Here is a 24,090-nt window from a genome sequence, read left to right as displayed (position 1 = left end):
CCTGACTTTTGCTTTGACATCAGTTATCACATTTCTTTCTATTCTCACATCATCCTTTCAACTAAATGATTTCAAGCGGTCTCTTCCTGGAAAACTCATGTTAGGAGTGACGCTGTTGATACTTTCCGTGTCAATGATGATGCTATCATTTGCAGCAACAGTGATCTTGCTGATACAGAATAAGCAACAGTGGACAAGAATTGCCGTATACGCTGTAGCATCCCTTCCAGTCTCTATCTTTGCACTTTCATACATACCTCTATATTTTCAACTCATGAAGAGTTTCCTCCACACAATCAAGAAAATAGGACAAGTGTTTCCTCGGTTTAATTGTGGTTACATTCGATCTGAGATTGCTAATTCATTTAGGTATGGTAAATCCTCAATTCCCTCAGATCTTGTGGAGTCTCAAGCCAGTACTTCCTCCCGAGCTTCTGCAACTCAAACCTCTTCGTTTACTGTTTGAAAGAATAAATTTACTCACTTTAGTACCTATATATATTTTGTAATATTAGCTCTTCAATTTTCAAGAAGTGAGATTTGTTAGTGCTTGCTATGATTACCAAATTTTCTTTCAGCGTTACTAAATCCTAAGGCAAATTAGAAGAACAAATCTTCATTTTGTATGCATGCACAATATGGATGATGTTGTATTTAAAGGCTATTTTGATACTTATTCAAAACAACTCAATGTAAATAATCAAATCAAGAACACTCAAATGAGTATTTAAGTAGTAATATATTCTTCGACCAATTGAATGAAAAGTCAGAAGAATCAGCTTTGGACATACATTACACGACTATGATTTGAAAGTAGCTAACTTCCTGTCATTGTGCCATAGATTTTCTTAGCGTACACCTAGAGGTTTTTTAATTAATAAATTCAAGTGGATGTATTTCTAATAAATAAATTCAAGTAAATGTATTTTTAATCAGTAATTTCAAGTGGAGCATTCTTTCCAAAGATAAATCATGAATAAATAGTAAGAAAATAATTAATAAGACTTATAATGTAAATACTCATGATTTTGATGATAAAATTGTTAAAGAAAAAATATGACACTATTCTCTATAAATAACACAATAAATGAGTAGTAAATGACTTTTGGCACAGCTCCCAAGGAGTTGGAAATTTTCTTTTAAAAAGACTATGTAATTTTCTTTCGAAAATAGTGTTTTCATTTCTTTGTGAAAGGGTATTTTTATTTTTTTTCAAAAGAGTATGAATTTTCTTTTTGGAAACGGTGTCATTTCCTTCCGAAATGGTGTGATTTCCCAAACGGTTTCATTTCTTTCCGCAGCTACCACTTGTCGCCCCATTTCTCTCCGAAGGCAGCTTCTCTCTGCGTGGCGCCACGTGTCCTCACCGCGTGCTGCCACGTGTCGCGCCGAAAAATTATTCCAAGCTTGTTGCCTCTCCGTGCCTTGAACCCACAGCCTGCTCTTCCCCTTGCGCGCGCGACACCAGATGACCAACAAACACCATCTTTACTTGCGCTGCACATATTAGACTTATACTAATTTCGGCCCAAGTTTTCCAAATTACATTTAGACCCCAAAAATTTTCAAAAGCTCACAATCACCACGAAGCCTCCCAAATGCATTTAATGACTTCTATAAACATGCAAATCCACGTGGTCCTTGGTTAGGCCACATGGCTGCCCCTAAACCCCTACCTTCTCGATAAGACTATGTGCGGAAACTCCAAGCTTTACATTATCTCTTAATCTTTAATAGGAAATGGTCCCTCTCGAAAATAATAAGATAAATCTTGAATAATAAATAACGCTTGAAGGCATCCTTTTGACATGAGTTGTGTCTGGATAAGCCAAGAACCTAATTCGACGACTCACCGTAAGACTGATTTTCTCTTAGAAAATTTCCTAGACTATTCAGTCATCAGGAAGGGATTTCTCTTAAGCCTATCCAAATGCTCATAACTTGCATGCTCGTCCTCGATATCTAGTAAAATACTATGATGAGGTCATCTCTTGTCAACAAAGGTATCTTATTTGTATTCATTAAATTAATGCATCCTTAATTTATTACACTATTTTCCTTCACGTATTGGCTTAAGCATTGGAAGGCATAGGCGGGTGAGGTATGCCACGTGTCTTCTAACTTGTTCTTGTGAGCACAGTTATACTCCGAACACACATGAGGCTACTCCCGAATGGATTAATCTAGTATCGAAAATATCCATGATAGCTTATTGGAGACTCTAGCTAGATAATTAAAGACCGACGTTACCCAATGTACATTTCGACAAGAAGACATCCGCCAGCTGTTTGTGTCACTCTACTGCAACTCCAACATTCCTACATCACAAATTTCAACTGTTGTATTTTTTGCAACAATAATATCTGTTGCTAGTAATGCTCACATTTTTCACTTTTCAGATTATGATTAGTGCATAAAATGTTGTTGAAATGCGGTTTGATGCAAACAGAATAATTTTTGAATTAAGTGAAACATTTACTAACCACTGGAATGAGAATATCTCTGTAGCCATGGGTTTTTAGTTTTATTCATTTAACCATTAGACAAAGGCTAAATGGCATTAAAAATGACAAGCTGCCTAGAGCATGGCATAAGTGGTAAATCTCCTAGAATGACAAATGATCAACTCATGGTGGAGACAAAAATGTCTCATTTGGTGAGGACTGACCCCACTTCTTGGAAGTGTATAAACTTGTGATCGTATTCAATTTACTTAGAAGCCGAATCAGGGAGGAAGGCTGGTCTCTTCTAAGACTAGGCCAGCGAAACTCGAATACCTAGATTATAAAAAAAAAAAAATGACAAGCTATAAAAGAGTAAGAGATGGACAAAAATCAATTGGACACTTACATGTGCAAACGTGAACATTCATGAGCTATTATTCTCAAAGATCAAAAGATCTATTATCATACATATCACTTGTATTTTTGTGAAAGTAAAAAGAGAATGATCCTAAGTTTTCAATCTTTGATCTCTGTATTAGAGAAGAGCCCTTATCTTGTGAGCCTTACTATAAGTAGGGGCGGATCTACACTTAAGCTACCCTAGATGGATCTACACTTTCCCAAGGCAACTCACAATTAAATTAATTTAAAAAAAATTATAGTCCACCTTAAAATTTATGATGTACAATTTTGCATCTTAAAAAAAAAAAAAAATCAATCTCCCCCTACATAAATTTTTGAGTCCGCCCCAATAAGATTCACTTTATTTTTTTTAACCTTAGCCTTTTGTAAGCTATTTGTGATTTGTGCCTAATCCGCAAAAATGCAATGTAAAGGTTTCAAAGGATCATTGAAAAGCTGGATAAAGTGATTATAGCTGATCCCATGCGTTAAAAGATACTTAGAAACTTGGTAGAAAAATCATTGGTGAGAAATTAAGATTGCGTTCTCTTTATTGTTTTCAAGTCATTTTTAGTTTTCAATTTTCTAAAATAATGAAAACGCGTTCTTTACTGTTTTTAAAAATGTATTTTTGAAAACAAAAAAAAAATTTATAAAGAAAACTCAAAACAACAAAAAATTGTTTTGAGTGTTTTCATTCAAAACAAACTCAAAACTCAAAACATATTTATTTATTTATTTATTCATATTTTATTATTATAATAAAAAAATATTACAAAATTCATTAACTTTAAAATATAGATATTTTTTTAATAATTTATAAACATTAAATATTTTTAATTGACTGAATAATCAAATTTATTGAATAAAATATTATTAAAAAATTATTTTCAAAATTTCAAAGAAAATGCGTTTTCTAATTTTCTGTTTTGAGAAATAATTTTTCAAAATGATAAAAAAAACGCGTTTTCAATTTTTTAAAAACAGACTACCAAAATAAAAAACTGAAAATAAATTTAAAAATCAAAACTGAAAATTGAAAAGTAAAGAGAACGCAATCTAAAGATTCTAAATAGAGGCAGTGGTGCCAAACTAGTCTAAAATACTGTATGTTGCAATCTTTCAATTCTTTTATTTCTCCGTTTTCAACAAGTCTTTAAGTTTAAATTTTTAGGTGAGTTTAATTCACTTCCTGTTAACTTAACTAATATGTTTAAAACTTTAATAATTACATGAAAATTAATTAGGAATTTATTCTATCAAAAAGAAATCCCCATCTCTTAAATAAAAAAGAAAAGAAATTTGAAAAAAAATTGTTATATTAGTATAAGGTTATATATAAAAAGTTTGAAAGACTTTTATATAATGCAATAGATTTGGGTTTGATCTATATATGTATAGACGCAGCAGAGGCATGGCGCTAAAGAGAATGAAGCCAATTCATCATCTATGTATAATGCATGGTAAAACGTCAAATTAAGATAAATAAAAATCAAGGACAGCTAGCGTCCATCAACTACAGTCCATTTTGTGTCCTCGCGCCAACCCCATTCAACCCATTATAATTTCTTCCATTAATCATGCCCGGCGCCGGCGGAATCTTCTCGCCGCCGGCTAAGTTTTTCCTCTTCATAACTACGATCCACGTATAGACTTCCAAGAACGCCGCAATCAGGCCCAAAGCCACGACTATCCCAACGTAAGCTCTCTCCCATTTCTCCACGGGATTCAAGATGTGGAATCCTTTGAATATGTTAATCACGCTCAGGATGATCACTGCATATCCAATCGATCGGTGGTACACGTTCCAGAACAGCCTGTAATTGTGCTCCCTTTTCGGCCTTACAAGCAAAGCAGTCACCTGAAGGGTTGCGAGACAGAAAAGGAGAATGCCGATGGCCCGGTGGGCTGTGTGTTGAACGCCGGGAGAGTCGGCGCCCAGTCGGAGACCAGTCGCCCATCCGGCTACGCCGATGATGTAGCCCGAGGTTTGGCAAGTAGCGTGAAGGTAAAACCACGCCGGGTCGCAAGATTTAAACACCTTCAGGTACCTGGCCATCATACCGCCAAGAGGCATCATGATTCCCCAGCTCACTGCGTTCAGCACCCCATGAATCTGAAAGTAGAATAGCAGAATCAAAAAATTTTAGCTACGAATAAATATATGTATATCGAACCGGGGATGAAGAAGTGAATGTCGCGCGTCCCACGGACCCACAAGTTACTTACATTCTTTTTCTTGATTTTGGAACTCCCTGCGCCGCCACCTCCGGCTGGGGCAGATTGCCCGGAAAGAAGATTCAGAGATGCCATTGACTGGACATTAGCGCCCGAAGTGTCGTGCGTCTGAGGGGAACCATTCGAAACTGGTCCGTCTTGCCAGACCTGGTTCACAGTCGAGCTATTGTTCGGCAACTGCAAAGTAGCGAAAATGACGATTTCGTTGTCGGAAAATGTGGCCGACAAATCGGAGACCGGAAAGCTTAAATCTCCTTGCTGCAAGTTGGTCTGGTAAGCGGTCACCGGCGAGGTGTAAACGCTCATAGTTCCGTCGGATTTTTGGAAAGCCACAATGGCCTGGGATCCAAGCATGCCTTTAGACTGCGGATTGATAGCCCAGGCAACCCATCTGGAAGACGTGATTCCGGCGTGACGAAAGGCAATCTGGAGGGTTTCCGAGGAAGGGTTGTAAGTCCAATGAAGAAAGGAGTTCAAATATGGGAGATCATTGCAAGCGCTAAACTGCTTGTTATTTTTGAAGGCATAGTTGACGCATGATTGTGCAGAGGTCAGGAAGAACACAGAAAGAAAAGTAGAACAAAGCAAGACGAACCTGCACATTGTGGCCATTTCAGTTTCAAAAGAAGTAAATGATACAGAGAGGAGCTTGAATTGAATTATACATACATAGATGATGAAAGGCTGAGGCCTGTGGGGGGAAGGAAGGGTAGTTGAACAGTTTAGTATGGAAAGGGAGAAATGGGGGACACACTTAAAATTAATTCTGTTGGAGATGTGTGGTTATGTTTGGTGACCAGAAACACAAAAACGGAAAAAAGATAAACTACTCAAAAGAGTCAATGAATCATGTTCCTTTCAGCTAGCTGTAGGTTGCAACTACTTCACTTTCCCCATTCACTATTCATTACTCATTACTCATTGTCATCATCATCATTTGGCATAGGGGCTATACTACAGCGCCAAAAAGCCTTCAAGCTCACGGAATATAATCGAAAAGACCAAAACACCATCACCCAAAATACAAGTTTTCAATGGATGCCATTGCTAGCCCTCGCCTCTCTCTTCTCTCGCTTCTCCCATGGCTGCTGACCGTTGACCGCCGTGCCTCGCCTCACATTCCCGCGAGCATCGTCGTCTCATCTCGCCTTGTCGCCCATCACTGGATGCAGTGACGGGCGGCGAGGCGAGGTGCTGCGAGGCGATGAGGCGACGATGCTCACGGCAAGGCGGTGCAGAGATGTGAGGGAGGCTTGGTGGTCGGCGACCTGGGAGAAGTGAGAGAGGAGAGAGGGGAGGGTTGGGCGCGCGTCCATGGGAGAAGGAGAAGAGCAGAGAGGCAAAGATTGGGTGGGGGCAATTTCGTTTTTTTGCCACTTTCGATAACCTCGTTGGTCACCCCTTCTGGCTTTCTAGACTTATCCTTTGGCATTGGGTTTTGGCATAAAGGTTAATTGATAGTGTATTAATCAAATCTTAATTATATATATTATTTTAGTCCCATTAACTTTAAAATTTTCCTTTTAGAGTGTGCTCATGGCTACACACTCCTAATATCAAAATTCAAGACCCATAAATTATTCGAACAAGGAGGTCACAAATTAAAGACCAAGACTTATCAATGCACTTAGAAGCGCTTAGGTTCTAGATTTGGTCACCTCATTATAACTGGTGGCTACATTAGTACTATCATTTGGATCATGACAAGCCCATGGCCTGGTCAAACCTAATCTAACCTAATGACTAGAATGTGTTTGTATGCAATGACAGATCCCATGGCTTAGTTATGAGGTAGGGCCCGTTTAATAACTGACGTTGGCCCATGAGCACAGAAGAGGCCCAGCTCTGGCCCATGTTCAGGCTTTTGTTTGTTAGTCTGTAAATGTTTGTCCTCTCTCTCTACAGTGCACCCGCTCTCCTCTCCTCGAATCGCTAACCCTAACCCCAACCCCAACTCTCTCACCATCACATAACGGTTAATTCTCTCAATTTTGGCATCTTATTTGGATTTCTATTATAGCTCGAGCAATTTTATTCGATCCTATTCATGCATCCGCATTTTGACGCTTCTGATTTCGCATGTGATCTGGTCGCAACCGACATCGAGAGAGATAGACGGGGAAAGTGGTATTCGATCATCGGCAAGGTTTGCATTTTTCAGTTGTTCTTCTATTCATCGTTTTTCATTTACACTTTTAAAGAAAATTCGGTTTTCTTTTCTTCGTCTAACAGTTTATGTATTTTTTGTGCTTCTGAAAATCTGAGCGCCCTTGAGATTATCAGCTTTTGTTTGCATAGGCTAATAAATTGTGTACATTTATCCGTGGTTGCTAGATGATTCAAAAGCTGAAAGGTCTAGTAATGCTTTGAGATCAAAACCACTAGATTTGTGAAAGGTTTTGACTTCAACTTAAACCATTTATTGGTGTAGAGATGTAAATCAATGCATCTCCTTATTGTTTATATGTAAATTTTTGCGTTTCTGAGTAGGAAACACTGAGCAGTTTTTTTTTTTCCCTGTAAATATTTTTTATTTCCTTTAGTCTGAATCTGTGAGTGAGCATATTTGTTATTCAATTGATCCTGGGAAAAACGAGCCAAGGAGCATGTTGGCCAAGAGTAGTCAGTGGTTATTGCAGTTGCTTAGTTTATATTCAATGTCCTTTGATGGGCTCTCTCAGAAGATGGAAGAAATCGTTTACTTTTTTTTTTTTTATCATTTACAATTGTTTTAAATGGATTTTTGGTTATATGTTTTGTACGATTTATTTTGTCAGGAGCATTACATCACCCTTCTGTTAAAGGAGTGCACCTCATAGCATCATTTTTTGTGAGATTGATATGAGCTTTTGTTATATATAGGTTTAAGGTCATAACACCGGAGGGAAATGTGAGCACAAGCATAGTGGGCCAGAGTGGGAATCTGGAATAACCAATTGCTTGGCCCTGACCATTCGAAGGGGGGTGGAGCAGTTGCACCCAACAAGCACACTTCCAGACTGTCAATTCCAAAGGTCAAGTATGCTTTTCTTCCACGACAATTTGTTTTACTGGGAGGTGCAACCTATTTTGTGGAAACTTTGTAAAAGGAACAACAACTAAGAAGCTAAGTCCTTATAGATTCTGATGCTTTTCTTGAAATTGCAGGTACCTTAAAACTTGCCTTAGCAGGATCACGTTGGAATCAAAAGTAGAGATTATTCCAGGTATATTGTGAGATAGTGTGGACTAAGAAAGTAACTAGACCTATAGGAGTGAGCTTGTTCCTGATTACACTGCATTAACTTCAGCATATGAGCATAGATATTTATTATGTGAAATTATTGCTTTTATGTTGCACATGCCTGGTTTGGTTTCTAGATTTTGTCATGATGCTGTCATTTCCTTATATCTTCTAGTTTCAGATCCTTTTCTTGAACTGTGGAATGTTGATCTTTGTTAGGTGTTATCTCCTGTAGAGTGTACATGATATGAAGATTTACATCAGCTAATATGGTTCTCTAGTTGTGTGCGACATTTTGCCTGTGTTGGAAATGGCATTTTATTCCGAGGAGGACCAAACTGAAGATTACCTTTTCAAGGTTGTTTTGGTTGGTGATTCAGCTGTTGGGAAATCCAATTTGCTTGCTAGATTTGCAAGAGATGAATTCTACCCTAATTCAAAATCAACCATAGGAGTCGAGTTCCAAACTCAGAAGATGGATATCAATGGGAAGGAAGTTAAAGCACAGATCTGGGACACAGCTGGTCAAGAGCGGTTCAGGGCTGTTACATCTGCATATTACAGGGGTGCAGTGGGAGCTCTTCTTGTTTATGACATCAGTAGACGTCAAACATTTGATAGCATTGGCAGATGGCTTAATGAACTTCACAGTAAGCGCCACGGGCACATAATCTCTGTACTTCTTTTGTTTATGCTTCTCTTTCCCCAGAGTGCCTCTATTTGGACGTAGATCAGTTTTGGCAATGTAATTTGGGCATTGGATAATGATGTTTACACCTCTCATACTTGGAATCAATGATAAATTGTTCTAACTGAATGGTAAGATGATAATGCACGCATCCAATATTAATTGCTTTAAGAGGCTAGTGTTATTTTCTTTTCTTGGCAGAAGGGGCATCCCTTGTCTCTTACTGTCATTTGTTGTCTTTACGAGCACATGATGACTATGAAAATAGAGGTCAGTTAAATATCAACAGCCTATGGGATCATTCCCGATGGTGGTGGGGGGACCCTGGTCATAACCTAATTAGAATAAAAGACATAAAATAGCTCTTAGACAAACTTTGAGTTTAGTTGTTTCCATAGCTGCACAATTATAGGCGTGCTCAGTGGTGTTTTTTTATCCAATCTGTGTAATTTAGGGGCATAATCTCTGATCATATTGACACTAGTGTGGAAATATTGGTAAAATTGATGTAATGTTCTTAATATTTATGTGAATGAGCCCGTGAATGTGAATGTGGTGTTCTTAGGATCTACATGTGTCCTTCATATCAACTTAGATGTAAACGAGCAAGTGTATGAATGTAGGGTTCTTAAAATCTGCTTATAGTGGTCACTGGTCAAAAATGATTTATATTACATTTTATAGTTAATATCCATTCGTGGAGCCAAGTCTTTGAATGTGCGTTGTCTTGATCATTGCGCAGCTCACTCTGACATGAATGTGGTAACAATACTTGTTGGGAACAAGTCGGACCTTAAAGATGCAAGGGAGGTCACCACAGCAGAAGGCAAGGCCTTGGCAGAGGCACAGGGTCTGTTTTTCATGGAAACTTCAGCTCTCGATTCCTCCAATGTTACTTCCGCTTTCCAGACAGTTGTTAGAGAGATCTACAATATTTTGAGCAGGAAGGTAATGCAATCTCAAGAGCCCAGTAAACAAGATCCTGCGTTGGGAAGTGGTAAGACTGTTGTTTTACAGGGAGAAGAGACCGAAGAAGTAGATATTCAACAACCACCACGTAAACAAGGTGGGTGCTGTTCATCCTAAAGCTAAAGCTAAAGGCTACTCTGATTTTATGGGCCAGTGTGGACCCGTCATCATCCTTTTACTCCACTGCAGGTTCGCCCAACTCCCAATCTGTGACTTGATAAAAGTATGGAATTTCTTGCTTGCCCGATGTAATTTAATTCTTGTTCTTGTTAAAATACGGATCAAAGAACGCACGTTCGTTCTGTTTATTCTGTCTTCTGTTTCTTTTTTGGGTTATGAGGAGGAGGAAAGGAAATGGGAGTAGAAAATGTAAATGACTTGGTGCGAATAAAATGGGATGTTATTTATAATTGTTTGTTATAAGTGGCTGGTCCGCTCTTGTTTCCTTTTTCTCCGCCTCTGCCTCTCCCTCCATCTCATCTGCCCTTGCTGCCTTGGTGTTGAGTAATGGCAATGAGCACCCACGTTACTCTGATTGTCTCCAGTAGGAAGAATGTTGCCCAGTCTTTTTCGATGGATCAGGTGCCCCTTTTGCTCTTTGATGTTTAGATTTTTCTTCTTTTCCTTGGTAAGGTACAAACAAACTCAAATGACGTGACACAATGTAACTAACTGCCTTTTAACCCAACAGGATTAATACCCAAAACTCCCGTTCGGGTCAGCAGAGTTGATTCATTAGCTCTTCCTTCTGCTTTTAAATCTATTTTTCCATATAACAAGGCAATTATCCAAACCAATTACTGGGACGCCCAAATTAAGATATCAAGACCTCCATTTGAGATTGGTATCAATCAAACCAGGTTGCGTTTGCGGGGTCAGATGGTTTAGATTTTGATTTCAATCAGTCTTATCATGAAAGTTTGGAGGGAGCTTAATGTGTTGGTTAGTGGTGGGGTCAAAGGATGGGAAAGGCCGATGCTCAACCTCATGATAGATGAATGTCATTGAAGTGATGGATCTCTCGTGAATGGAGGAATATATCATTCAAAATGATCTGAAAGCTGTTCCGGAGACAATAAAAAAATTAGAAGAAATTCTTCTTGTTATGAATCGTTGGCCCTTAGGATCTGGATCTGCAGATGCTAGTGGCTCACTGAAATTGGCATTTTATAAACCAATAATTGTCCCCCACCTGGTGGGCCCCCGAGGATGTTCGGCTCCACTTCGCCGCATCAAACAATCCAATCCAACCCAATAGCCCGGCTTGGGGAATACGAACCACTAGTTTAGCCGGCGGGTTCATCCCATCTTATTATCTTATTAATATATTAAAATAAAATAATATGTCAAAATATTTTGTCAAGTGCTAATCAGTCCAAAACTTATATTAAATTAAATGTAATGATATATTTAATTATTAAAATAAAATTATTTATTATATTATATTTATTTATAAATATATTAATATTAAAAAATTCATGTATTAGTCTTAAAAATATGATATTTTAAATCTTAATTAACATTGATGAATCTACCAGAAATCTATACATTATATAGTAATAATCTCGTAGGAAAACTTACATAGTTAAATGAACTAATAACTATGTATTTATTTTCTTCTATAGTCTTGAAAATGTGAACTGTTTTATCTCTATTTTTAAGACTAATGTATGAATTTTTCGATACTAATTAAAATTTAAGATATTACATTTTCAAGATTATAGAAAAAAATTAATGCATTGTGAAAGAAAAATAAGTTAAAATTCATATTTTTAAAATTTTGTTATTATTATTACAAAAATTAAATTTTAATATCAAAAATTAAAATTTTGAAGAGAATTTTTAGTTCGCATTGGAAAACACATGCTTCTTCACATTTAGGATTTTTAATTTATATTTTTATTTATAAGTCAAAATTTTTATTTTCAAAGTTTTGTTGTTAATATCAAAAATTAAAAATTTAAAGAGAATTTTTAATTACCATTTGAAAGCCCATGGAGTTTTAATTTATATTTATATTTATATTTATAATTTATAATTAAATATATAATATAATAAATAGTTTTACTTTGATAATTAATTAATCACTACCTTTAATTTAATTCAAAACCAATGCATGGGTTTTTCAAGTGCTAATTAAGATTTAAGATATTACATTTTCAGGACTAATGTATGAGTTTTTCGATGCTAATTAAGATTTAAAATATCATATTTTCAAAACTATAGATAAAAATTAATGCATAGTGAAAGAAAAATAAGTCAATTTATATTTTTAAAGTTTTGTTATCGTTGCAGAAATTAGATTTCATGATCAAAAATTAAAAATTTCAAGAGAATTTTTAATTAGCATTGGAAATCCCATATTTTCTCATGTGTTAGGAGTTTTAATTTATATTTATATTTATATTTATAATTTATAAATAAATATATAATATAATAAATATTTTTATTTTAATAATTAATTAATCACTATCGTTAATTTAATGTAAATATTTAATGATTTGTTGTTCCAATATAATTGTTTTTGTGTATAAATAAGAAGTTTATTTCAAGATTTTCTATTTTATATAACGCGTTGCAATTTAATAAAAAAAAATTAAAGTAACTTTTCAAAATATGGAAGAAAGAGTTGATTTTGTCAATCAAATCAACACTAACAAAACACAATGGATGTTAAGGTTCAAGTATGAGGTTTTGGGAGATTTCATATTTTGAAGATAAGTCATAAACTTATAGTATTGAGATTAGTTTTTATGGATGAATATATTCTTTTTTATAAATTTATTGTTAATTATTTATATAAAATTTTCCATCAAATTTATCAAGTAGAATTATTCATACAAAAATCAAGCATTCGTTAGTTCGGTCTTTGAAAACATTGAGGATAATTGTATTTTATACGCAATTTTGTAGTTGAATACAACAATAAAAAATACAAGACTATAAGGTACAAGTAGAAGCTAAATTTTATGCCAAATATTATTGATGTAAATGCTATGAATGAAAGTTTTTCAATATAAAATTTTATCTTCAAATCATTTGATGATATTTTGAGTACAATTAAACTCGACGAAAATGAATTGTTTGGTAAATATAAAATTGATTATGTAATTATTTATGTGCTTATAAATGACATTTTTTTTAATTTTATTAAAGATATAATAAGAGAGATAGTTGACAAAGACAATACTAATTATCAAAAATCTTGTGGAAGGACAAGCAAGCCCATTTATATTGTTCATGAGGACCTAGAATATGTTTTACCCATAATTTTTGTTTTATGTTAAACGATGTGCTTTTCCGATTAGAAGCATCATTTTTGGTGTGTTCCAGATGGAAATATATCACCTTTTTTTTTTATTTAGTTACTTAATTAGCATTTAATTAACTTAATTTAAGTTAATTAGAGTTTAAGCAACAACGTTTGTAACAAAGGGGGTGTTTGAGCAAAATAACTAAACCAAAGAGACCTCCACAACCATTTTTAAACCACAGGGAGTCTTTTGTGAAAATAGCTCAATCCCCAAGGTTTGGGTGCAATATACCCACTAATTATCATTCCAAATTAAGAAAACAACAATTATCATTGGTTATTATACTTAATGCCACCATTATAAGAAACCCAAAAAAACTAACAAAGGTGAAATACAAAACAAGGCTAAAGTTATTCATAATCCAACAAGCACTAGGTAGATTTAAATTGGATTACAAATAAAGAATATGGTTTCCTATAGACCTTATTAGATGTGGATCTATTCGTTATCTTACCATGAGAAAATTAGCATAACAAAGATGGAGAAAGGGAAGGAGAAGATTAAAACAAAAACCTTGAATGAGAAAACCCTAGGAATATAAACAAATGGGAAAGGGTATTTGGGGAAATAAAATAAATAAATAAGTTGGACCTAAGGATTCCAATTCCTTATTTAACAATTCCGACCAACTTTGATCAGAAATCTAATTATAGAGTTTGAGGTAAATGGAGTCCCAATTCCTTAACCCTTTTATTCAAAACACAAGAATTCTTTAAAACTTCAGAGCTGTAATTCCAATTCCAAAGTTTTTAAGGGTTTATTTAGTTGTGAAAAATGATTTCTAGTTTTTTTATCTCCAATTTTCTGTAAAATCTCTAATTTTCATTTTTCATAGAAAATTTGGAAAATGCTTTCAAATGTTAGAAATACATAAACTAATTTTCAATCTAGAAAATTAGAACATATGTTCAAAAAAATGAGAGATGTTTTAATTTCTTTTGTGCAACTTGTATTAGATAATGAGATGAAGATGATTTGTGAAAAACTTTTGGAAAGCCACATTTTCCAAATCTCCAAATTAATAAAGAAAACTTGGAAAACTCATTTAAGAGTTTTAAATTTTTAATGAGTTTTCCTAGTTCAATTTGAAAATCGTGTTTTCTAGAGCTGCATTTTCCATTCAGAAAATTTTTGTACAACCAAGTTTTCTAGTTTCTCATTTTCTGTAGAATAATTTTCTGGCAAAAGCCCTAAACACCTAAGCTTTTCAAATGGACCGTAAAGAACCAATTAACCTTGACCAAGAAACACTTACCATTACATCATTGAAGGTATTCACATCTGGCTTGCACACCATCAAAAACATTTCCTCCAAGAGTTTTGATGCTTCATTCACTGTGTTAACTCTGCAAAGAGCATGCATGAGAGTGTGGTAAACCACAGAATTGTTTACACATCCATATCTGGTCAGGTCACAAAGTAGTGAGCATCCACTGTCTCTTTGACAAATCTTCGCACTAATATATACCATGTTACTTCATTAGGTATGAACCCATTTGCCACACCTCTGCTTAGAAGCATGTAAGCATCATCTAGCATGCCCACCTTACAGTGTGAATTAATCAAAGTGTTGTAGGTTATAGCATCAGGAGAAATACCTTCAGTTTGTAACTTGTCAAAAAGGTTCAGAGCTTCTCGAATGTGACCAATTCTGCATAAACCATTAATCAGGCTGTTATAGGTGACTATATCGGGTGTTAATCCCCGATGAATCATGTCCCTCAGAAACTCAAGTGCATTTTGTACTTTCCCAATCCTAGAAAGGCTATGTATCAAAATATTGCAAGATATAACATGGGGATTGAGTCCCTTCCTTATCATTTCCTCAAAGAATCCTAATGCTTTGTCAACAGCCCCATCGTTGCAAAGTGCCTTAATTATGCCTCTACAAGTGATCTCGTCAAAGGGGCAGCCTCTGAATAACATATCATTTACAAGCTTAAGTGCATCTTTGTCTGCACCTCTTCTTAAGAAAGCATGGATCAATGTGTTGTAGGTTGCCGTGTTTGCAATAACACCCTCAAGTACCATATCCCGATACATGACCAGAGCCTGTTCCATCTGATCAACTTTGCAAAGCCCGTATATCAATGAATTATATGTGTATATGTCAGGCTTACATTCTTTGCTTGGCATTTCACGTAGTAATTGTAGAGCCTCATTGACATTTCCACTCTTGCATAAGGCACTAATTACGCAGTTGTACCCCACTGTATTTAAACTGAGCCCCCTATCTGTCATCTCATCTGCAACACAATAAGCTTCCTCAAGCTGCCCGCCCTTGCAAAATCCATTAATCAAAATTGTGTAAGTGATTACATTAGGGTTACAACCTTTGGATTCCATTTCTTTCACCATCTCAACTGCTGAAACCAAAAATCCTTTCCTGCACAGACCATTAATAAGTATGTTATATGTATATGCATCCGGGTTACAACCAGTATTCAACATCTCATTCAAAACAACCCTTGCTACATCAAGTTGTCCATTTTTAACATAACCATCAACCAAGATGTTAAATAAGACAACATTCGGCTCAGGCACTTTGCTCAACAATGCCTTCGCTTCATCAAGTCGTCTGGTTCTGCATAACCCATGCATCAGGTCTCCATACGTTACAAAATTTGGGGCGAAGCCCCGAAGAAGCATCCGGTCAACCAACTTTGCAGCCTCATGTATCCTGTCAACCTTGCAAAGGCAAGAGATGACATCATTGAAGGTATTCACATCTGGCATGCAGCCCATCAAAAACATTTCCTCCAAGAGTTTTAATGCTTCATTCACTCTGTTAACTCTGGAAAGAGCGTGTATGAGAGTCTGGTAAACCACAGAATTGGGTACACATCCATGTCTGGTCATGTCCCGAAGTAGCAAGCATGCAGTGTCCACCTCATTTATCAAACAGAGTGCTTTCATTACAACACCAAAAGTGTACACAGTAGGAGAAATACCCTTGTTCAACATTTCGTAGAAAACATTTGGAGCAACTTGGGGACAGTTTCCAGCTACCAATATATCTAGGACAACATTATATGACCTAAAAGTGGGTTCACAGGAAAAAAGATTCCTCATATCTAAAAGCAACCTAGTTGTTTGCCCAGGTAAACCGGCTTTACCATAATATTTCATGATCATAATGAAAAGGGATTCTTTAAAAACTACTTCTTCTTCTCTCATCTGCAATAGCAATCCATCAATAACCTTAAATTCCCTAGCTGAGCCAAGTTTATCTATTAAACTATAATACACATCGAAGGAATGGCAATAGCCCTTCTGGGCACCAGCGAAATGGAATATCTCCATTGATGTCGGCACATCAAGAGGGAGCTCGAGCAGTTTACAGAGCTGATAAGGGGTAATCCGGTTGAGTGATTTGCGAAGCTGTTCAAGATCAAAAGGTCTAAGCAAGCTCTCCCAGTCTGTTTCAGACTCAGACTCGTGGCTATTAAGGACTGCATCACTATGACTTGTGTCACCAACAGAAGAGCAGAAGTCATAACAGGGGTTTTTGAGCAAAAACTGTAAATTTTGGCACACATGGACATGGTCTCCAAGTTTCAATCTTTTTAGCATACCTCTAATGGGCAGCTGAGAAGTTTCAGAAACTAACCGAATATGTTGATGCTGTCCAAGTTGGAATTTCTACTTGACCATTCAATCTTTTTTGGCCGACCCAAGCTGCAAAAATGTGAACCGAAATTGATTTACACACGAAATATAAAAAACCTATCTGATATGGAAGAAGTAACAAAAGAGTTGACGGAAGAAAAAAAAGAATCAACAGAAATCATAGGTGTTAGTGTATGCAAATCCATGCATGTATTGAAAACTTCCTAAATTCTGAAGCTGGATTGGACTCGAGCAGAAAGACGTATGGAGAATGTAGCTTAAACAAGCCAAGCAAGGAAGGAGACTTACCGTCGGAAAGAGTCCAGCGTGTACTGGTGGCTTGGTTTAGAGGCCATTTGGCTAGGCTTTTTTAAAAAAGAGCTTTTAAGTTATCTTCAGCTCTAAGTTTTCTAGAACTTTAAGTTATGTAGTGCTTTAAGCTAATAGACATGTTTGAATAAAATGTGTTTTAAGTTGTCGGTTATATAGATATGTATTGGTAAAACAAAAGCTTAAACCTATCAGAAGTGATGAAAATGACCAATAAGGACATACTCCAACTTTAAATAAATAAATCCATAAAAAAAACTATTTTCACTAAGGAATTTAATTAATAAATTTTATAAATTTATATTTAAATAATTAAATTGACTTTTAAATAATAATTTTGAAATATATATTTAATTCATAAATTTGATTACCTACTAAATTCCTGAACTTTATAATTGAATAATAAATTTGATAATTAATTAATAAATTTAATAGTTTATATTTAAAAAATAAAATATATAATTATTAAATTATGATAAATTTATATCTATGTAATAAATTTGATTATTACTGAATAAATTTGAGATATTTCATTATTACCGAATAAATTAGAGAAAGCATAGTAAAATAATACATTTAATTAGCAAATATGAGAATTTTATATTTAAATAAAAAATTTGATAACTACTTAATAAATGTGAGGAATTATATTAAATAATAATTTTAATTAATAAATATAATAATTTTAAATTTAAAAAATAAATTCTATAATTAATTAATAATTATAAAAACTGAATTTTAATTCAAGAAATAATAAGGCCTGGACTTGGGGATTTCAATATAAGCATTTCACTGGACTCCTTAAGTTTTTTAATAAAGTACTTCAATCCCTCCTATGAAGTTAAACATAACTAAGCATATTTTGATCAAAAACTGACCCAACTGGAATTTTCCTTAAATTCTGTTCACAACAACAAATTCAACAACAAAAATCATGAACACAGCAATGCTAAACAGCAATCAAATTGAACTCCCAATTTGAATCATGAACACAGCAATCCTACACAACAAAGATCTATTCACAGCAACAAATCACAACAGAAATCAACAAATCACAGCAACTAAAATTTATGTTCACAGCAACCCTAAAGAGCAAAAGTCACAAGAACTAAACAGAAACCTAGACAGAAAAAATCACAACAAAAATATGTTCACAGCAAGAATTGCAAACCTCTCAGATCTGAGTATTCTGGAGCAGCAGAGGATTGTAGATCGATGGCCGCAGAAGCTCACCGGAGCAGGGACGCCTCGAAGCCGGAGATGACAACGCGAACTGACCGACGAACAGCTGCCTGAGCAGCTTCTCGATCTGGGTCAGGAACGACGCCGGAGACCAGCGACTGACGAGGGACGCCGACGCCGGAACTGGTGGATGCTGCGAGGGAGATGAGAAACGGACCAAGGAACAGCCGCCTGAGCAGGAGTTTCGCAACGGACGAGGGAGGCCAATGCCGGAGAGGACGGAGAAGGGGAGATAAGGGAATTCTTGCACTGAGATTTTGGGTTAGGGATTTGGGGACATGAGTGGAATTTCTGCTATTGTTGAGAGGTAGAGTAGTCTTTTCATTGATAAAAATTTACAATTTCTATTCCAACTGGTATTCCTCGTGCGTGAGGGGTCTTCGTCTTCAAATCTTACTAGAAGTAGGATCTGGAATTACACACACACACACATATCCAAATTTGAATTTACAATTTAGATTCCAACTGCAACTGGGAGTAGGATTCCACATTGAAACCAAAATATTAACGTTTCCCTAAATCTTCCCAGAATTTGGAATTGCAAGTGCGTACATAAATAAATATCTCAAGGGGTGGGTGGAAGAAGAAGGGTACTTAACTCCATCATTGTCCATTATAGTCGGCCCTTCTGTCGATGCAACTACTGGCACGGCTACTCGGCTTCTTACAAATTAGTATTGGCAATGGAAAATTCTTCAACGTCTGCAAGTGCAAGCTTGGAAGCTACCCATGTCGAATCTTCTGGCGATTGCACTCGTCTTTTGGAGTCTTTGAGAAATCTTGGCTTCGGCGAGAGTGAGTTAGGGCGCAGCAACCACGGCTCAACTTCCCCATCCCCATTCCAGTGGTGGAGATATATTAATGATAATAATAATAATAATAATACATCTCTTTCGATTGCTTTGGCGGCGAAGGAAGCGAGGTCCTCCTCCTCAATTCACCCAATTCCTCCAGTTCAACCATCTCCAATCAATGCTACAGGTTAGAACTATTGCTATTCCCAGTCCCGCCCGCCTGCAGCTTGCAATTTATTATTCATGTGTAGTTCATATATATTAGTTCCATTCCATCACAATCCTCTGTTCCTGCATTCTCTTCTGTCTTATTTTTATTGTTGTTTACTTTTTTGCTATCAACAGCTAACTCATTCTTTATTCCTGGAGGACCTAATTGAACAAAATTTTATTCAGTCAAACTCAAATGTAAGTGATCTGAAATTGTTAATAAACTATAAACATAAACGAGTCCAGTTTAAATACGATGATATAAACAAATAAAATCGAACACTGTTTAGAGAGTTCGACCCATAAACTAATCGAATTTCCAGACAGATTCTAAGGAGCCATTTATACCCCATCCCTATCCACCATCCACAACAATCATACCAAATATACTAATCATGCAGTTTATATAATCCTTAAGAGTTGGATCATTGATTACAATCCTTATGGTTGTCTTCTACATTTAGTAGTGTTATGTTATGTCAACATGATTCTTTTTTGTCCTTGGGGGTATAAGTGAGTAATATAGTAATATTAATTTGATGAGTTACAAGTTTGATTTTCGTTTTACGTAAGGATTAAAAATTTAATTTATGATTTATTTTTTTTAAGATAATCGAAAACACGAATATTAAAAATCGTGCAAAAGCGATAATCTCAAGATGAATATTTATTTGTTCTTTTTTTTTTGGATCTTAATTCTAATTCTTTTCTTTTCTTTTTTTTTCTTTTATAAAGATATACAAACTTTTATTCTTTATTCTTTATTTTTAAATTTTCAATTAAATGATGTGACAAATAACCAGCACATAATGTGACAGAGATGTGGGTTACCATGTTGTTTGATAATTGTTGATTTTGACCGAGACAGGTGCCATTTTTCAATTGAAATAAATAATAATTTTAGATAAAATTGTTGAAAAAATCAGAACCCATTCTAAATCTTATTTTTTTTAAAGAAGTATTACTGCATTAGTATTGTTTTCATAATTAAAATGTTATTTTGTATATTTAATTGTGATTGTTTTAGTGACATCTATATATTAATGTATGGCACCCATGCATAGATATATTGTATTTTGTGTCACATTAAATAATAAATGTCATCTAAAATATTATAATTAAATATTTAACTAACTAGCATTAACGTTTATTTGAAAGTTTGTTGACTTCATAATTAAATGTATATCCATTAGAAAGATGAATAATTAAATATATAATTTTCAAAACATAGATCAAACAGTTGAATAAGTGATATGTTGGATTCACATCGATGGATCATGAGTTCGAACCTCATTCTAGTGAGACAAAGTCTCATACTTGTGATTTATCCTTTTTGCCAAAATCGAGAGCATGAGCGGCAAGCACCGCGCAAGGCCGACCATTCCAATAAATAAATATACACATAATACATAAGATTTGAATAATGAAATGTTATAAAAAAAAAAAAAAAACAACAAGAAGAATGTGAAAACACATTATAAATTTATTTATTCATATTTCGTTTAGGAGGCGATTATAATGGAAAGAATTAATTTAAAAGGAATCAGATAGAGAAGTCCTCATAAAACTTTGACGCTCCCCATTATGGTTGATTGATTATGTTTGTCCTTTTGACTTGTTATTGTGGCTTACATGATAAGCTGTTGAGCTTCTTGGTGAACAATTAATTAATATAATGTCTTCTTTCCTCATAATGGTAATCATTATCTCTCACCTATTCACAAAAAGAGTTTATTGATTGGTTGCTTGTTAATTTTCTGGAACATACAGAGACCTCAACGGCCTCAACGAGTCTCGTGAATCATTATAATTTAGCTCATGGACGAACAAACATGCTGCTTGGTGCAGCACTAGTGAATAATCATCATCAGATTCCTAGCCATATGGGCCAGGATTATTATTCGACCAATTATCAAGAAGGGCAGGAGGAGAGAATACCGAGCACCATGCAGGGACAAAGCAATTTGGTTTGGTTGGCTAAGACTGAAAAGGGTTCCAAATACTTGCAGGCTCTTCTGCTGGAGAATGACCCTGAGATTACAAGAATGGTGCTTAAGAGGGTTTTTGAGCATATGGTGGACTTGATGAGTGACCAACATGGGCAATATCTATTTCAGACTCTGCTTGGTATCTGTGACATCGCTCAGTTGGATCTGATTGTGAGAAAAGTAACTTCTCAGAGCCCATTGCTCGTCCGAGCAGCAACTACTAAATATGGGTAAGCATTGATCATTGGTAATATATTGATGGATATTGATCAATATATATGTTTTGAACCCATTTAATTTGCTGATTATTATCATTAATTCTTACTAATTAGAGCATAGCTTGGTTTAATTTGACAGGTCAATTTCAATTCAGAAGCTTATCAGACGGCTCAAGAAGATGGACTTGGTGGAGTGCGTTACATCAGTTCTCTATGCCAACTTTTTCCAATTGATGACTGATAGAATAGGTAGGATGGCGATTAAAGAGTGCGCGGAATACCTGGACAGTAGGCAAAATGAGGTAATATTAATTAACTAATTAACCTTTTTCGTGCATGAATAATATTAACGATGATGTATATACAATTATTGAAGTCAAAACCTATATTATATAATTAATACGTGTGTGTGTGTGTTTCTCTCTCTCTCTCATTCTCAGGTACTATACGAGGCAGTTATATGGAATGTTATAGAATTAGCCACAGATCCAGTGGGATGTATATCCCTAAATGATTGCATCGAATGCATGATAGGTTCACAACGAGAACGCCTTCTAGCTCGTATTTCAGATGAATCAGTTCGCCTTTCACGGCATCCTTCTGGGTATATATGCTTATTAATCGATGAATATTATTCCCATCGATCCCATGCATGCATGCATGCTAGCTAACTAATTAATACATGTTTAACAACAAATTAATCAATGAGAGTATATATATGTTAATATTAATTAATTGGTCAGGAACTTTGTGGTGCAAAACGTATTGAAACTTGAGGTGCCGTCCATAAATGAAAAGATCTGTAAGCGGCTGAGGGGCAACTATGCAAGGCTTTCGCAAGTTAAATCTGGGAGCCATCTTGTAGAGAAATGCTTGAGGTGCAGCTGGGGAATGGACTCTTTCGTCCAAGAGATGAAGAGCGAAAAGGGGGCCCTTCAAAAGCTCGCTCGGGATAAGTTTGGCAACTATGTGGTTCAGAGAGCCCTAGAGCTTTCCAAGGTATGTAAAGTATCTTCTATCCTTAATTATTATTATTTATGATTATTAAATTAATTTTATTAATATATATGCTGCAACTGCATGCATGCAGGAGCATTTTACAAGTCACCATGAGTATCTCTTGACGGCCCTTGGACCATGTTTGTCGAGCCTTCAGCAATCTACCTACGGAAAACATGTGTTCTGTAAAATCACTCAAGATGGAGCTGCAAAGCTACTGTAGCAAATCCATGTGTTGTCAGATGAAGAAGAACGAGTAGGCGCGCGCGCATGAGCCGTCATTAGTTCTTAATTTGTTTACGCTTACTGTAGTGCTATAATTAATTGTTAATCGTCTGCTTGAGGTGAATATATTATATATATATATAGGTGGTAATGGTATGTATCATTCATATATATATAGTTAGTTTCCTTCTGTTAATAATTTATTTATAATGAGGGCTAGTACCCATTGGTATCGTTGTACTTGTAAGCTTAATTACTATAATTAATAATGTTACAGAGCTGGGCTGCAAGCTTTCGTAGAACTGCAGGTATTATTGTGATCAAAACTTTGTCTAAAAATGAGGGTGAATGGCTAAACAGTGCCTTTGAAACTCAATATAATTCAAAACACACTTGTTGGTTCAACAATCAAAAGATAAAAGACATATATACCGCAGATATATCAAATGAAGCCTGTATTTAAATTGGTTAGAGATGACACCCGTTTTGTAATGGTTTAAGGGCATTAAAGCAAAGGGCCTGTACTACTGATAGTAAATTACTATCTTTTTCTGATTTAAAAAGTGGACAATAGAGGGAAGGGGTAGATTTGTAAATGTATTTTCTTGATTGAAAAGGGCTATTCTGGAGTATGTGTAATTGGGCCACAAGCAAAAATTAATTGTGGAATCGAAGTTACAACTTACCCGAATCCTTTTACAGAACATATATATTTATAAAGCGCGACTTTGATTTCTTGCTTTAATTTCCTGCAGTTGGAATAGTATGATGGAACAGATGATCCGGTGGCTCATCTTACAAGATATAGAGCCACTGTGGATTAATTGTAGAACTCCAATTGAAGCTTCAACCATGTTCTGATTTTTCGTTATGATGCAATTTTTGGCAAGCTCTCAAGAAACCTGCTAAGGATTGGTTGAGAGAAATTTATGGCAAGGTTCAATTGATATATCGCAGAGTCAAGAAATCCTCCATTACTATAATGTGCATTAAGCAAGAGAAAAAAAAAAAAAAAGAAACTGATCGTAAGTTTATAACTCGATTGTATTGAGAATTGTTGCATATTTATAGAGAACTCCATCTTTAGGATGGACTAAAAATATCTTATTAATAATTGTTGCATCTTTCTAGAGAATTTTGTCTCTAGAATAGATTAAGAATGTCTAGTAATGTAAATAAGTGTTTAGAAATATCTAC

General features: G+C 35.3%; 4 protein-coding genes across 7 annotated transcripts; 2 read left to right on the top strand and 2 right to left on the bottom strand.

Annotated features, from left to right (window-relative positions):
- Window positions 1–4,276: 4,276 nt before the first annotated feature.
- LOC127795215 (cytochrome b561 and DOMON domain-containing protein At5g47530) lies at window positions 4,277–5,921 on the bottom strand. The gene is made up of 2 exons (XM_052326753.1): window positions 5,076–5,921; window positions 4,277–4,962 (listed from the first exon to the last, which is right to left on the bottom strand). The coding sequence occupies exons 1-2, from the start codon at window positions 5,694–5,696 to the stop codon at window positions 4,363–4,365; spliced, it is 1,221 nt and encodes a 406-aa protein (XP_052182713.1). The 5' UTR covers window positions 5,697–5,921; the 3' UTR covers window positions 4,277–4,362.
- Window positions 5,922–6,966: 1,045 nt separating this feature from the next.
- Window positions 6,967–10,523, top strand: LOC127796023 (ras-related protein RABA5a-like). Of its 4 annotated transcripts, none has more exons than XM_052328058.1 (5): window positions 6,967–7,230; window positions 7,947–8,098; window positions 8,232–8,290; window positions 8,543–8,957; window positions 9,738–10,523. In XM_052328058.1, exons 4-5 carry the CDS (start codon window positions 8,618–8,620, stop codon window positions 10,079–10,081), a joined length of 684 nt encoding a protein of 227 aa, XP_052184018.1. In that variant the 5' UTR covers window positions 6,967–7,230; window positions 7,947–8,098; window positions 8,232–8,290; window positions 8,543–8,617; the 3' UTR covers window positions 10,082–10,523. The 4 variants fall into 4 exon arrangements, with proteins under 4 accessions (XP_052184018.1, XP_052184019.1, XP_052184017.1 ...); XM_052328059.1 differs by having other exon boundaries at window positions 7,947–8,103; XM_052328057.1 differs by having other exon boundaries at window positions 6,968–7,230; window positions 7,947–8,103; window positions 8,527–8,957; window positions 9,738–10,522.
- A 3,039-nt stretch (window positions 10,524–13,562) lies between these two features.
- Window positions 13,563–18,816, bottom strand: LOC127795919 (pentatricopeptide repeat-containing protein At5g64320, mitochondrial). Its single transcript, XM_052327898.1, has 2 exons — window positions 18,389–18,816; window positions 13,563–16,956 (listed from the first exon to the last, which is right to left on the bottom strand). Exon 2 carries the CDS (start codon window positions 16,849–16,851, stop codon window positions 14,686–14,688), a length of 2,166 nt encoding a protein of 721 aa, XP_052183858.1. The 5' UTR covers window positions 16,852–16,956; window positions 18,389–18,816; the 3' UTR covers window positions 13,563–14,685.
- Window positions 18,817–19,142: 326 nt separating this feature from the next.
- Window positions 19,143–23,068, top strand: LOC127795920 (pumilio homolog 12-like). The gene is made up of 6 exons (XM_052327899.1): window positions 19,143–19,440; window positions 21,234–21,681; window positions 21,809–21,971; window positions 22,110–22,273; window positions 22,413–22,668; window positions 22,760–23,068. Exons 1-6 carry the CDS (start codon window positions 19,143–19,145, stop codon window positions 22,889–22,891), a joined length of 1,461 nt encoding a protein of 486 aa, XP_052183859.1. The 3' UTR covers window positions 22,892–23,068.
- The last annotated feature ends 1,022 nt before the right edge of the window (window positions 23,069–24,090 follow it).

Source organism: Diospyros lotus, chromosome 2, assembly GCF_014633365.1.
Source record: "Diospyros lotus cultivar Yz01 chromosome 2, ASM1463336v1, whole genome shotgun sequence".
Lineage (NCBI taxonomy): Eukaryota > Viridiplantae > Streptophyta > Magnoliopsida > Ericales > Ebenaceae > Diospyros > Diospyros lotus.
This window is presented reverse-complemented; position numbering and strand designations above follow the sequence as displayed.

Bases quoted from the DNA above. Each gene is read 5' to 3' on its own strand.
- LOC127796023 (XM_052328058.1), top strand. From the start codon at position 8,618: ATGGCATTTTATTCCGAGGAGGACCAAACTGAAGATTACCTTTTCAAG. The intron at 8,958-9,737 runs GTAAGCGCCACG...ATCATTGCGCAG, and splicing joins ATGGCTTAATGAACTTCACA to CTCACTCTGACATGAATGTG.
- LOC127795920 (XM_052327899.1), top strand. From the start codon at position 19,143: ATGGAAAATTCTTCAACGTCTGCAAGTGCAAGCTTGGAAGCTACCCAT. The intron at 21,682-21,808 runs GTAAGCATTGAT...TTAATTTGACAG, and splicing joins GCAGCAACTACTAAATATGG to GTCAATTTCAATTCAGAAGC. The intron at 22,274-22,412 runs GTATATATGCTT...TTAATTGGTCAG, and splicing joins CTTTCACGGCATCCTTCTGG to GAACTTTGTGGTGCAAAACG.
- LOC127795215 (XM_052326753.1), bottom strand. From the start codon at position 5,696: ATGGCCACAATGTGCAGGTTCGTCTTGCTTTGTTCTACTTTTCTTTCT. The intron at 4,963-5,075 runs GTAAGTAACTTG...TTCTACTTTCAG, and splicing joins CCAAAATCAAGAAAAAGAAT to ATTCATGGGGTGCTGAACGC.
- LOC127795919 (XM_052327898.1), bottom strand. From the start codon at position 16,851: ATGCTAAAAAGATTGAAACTTGGAGACCATGTCCATGTGTGCCAAAAT.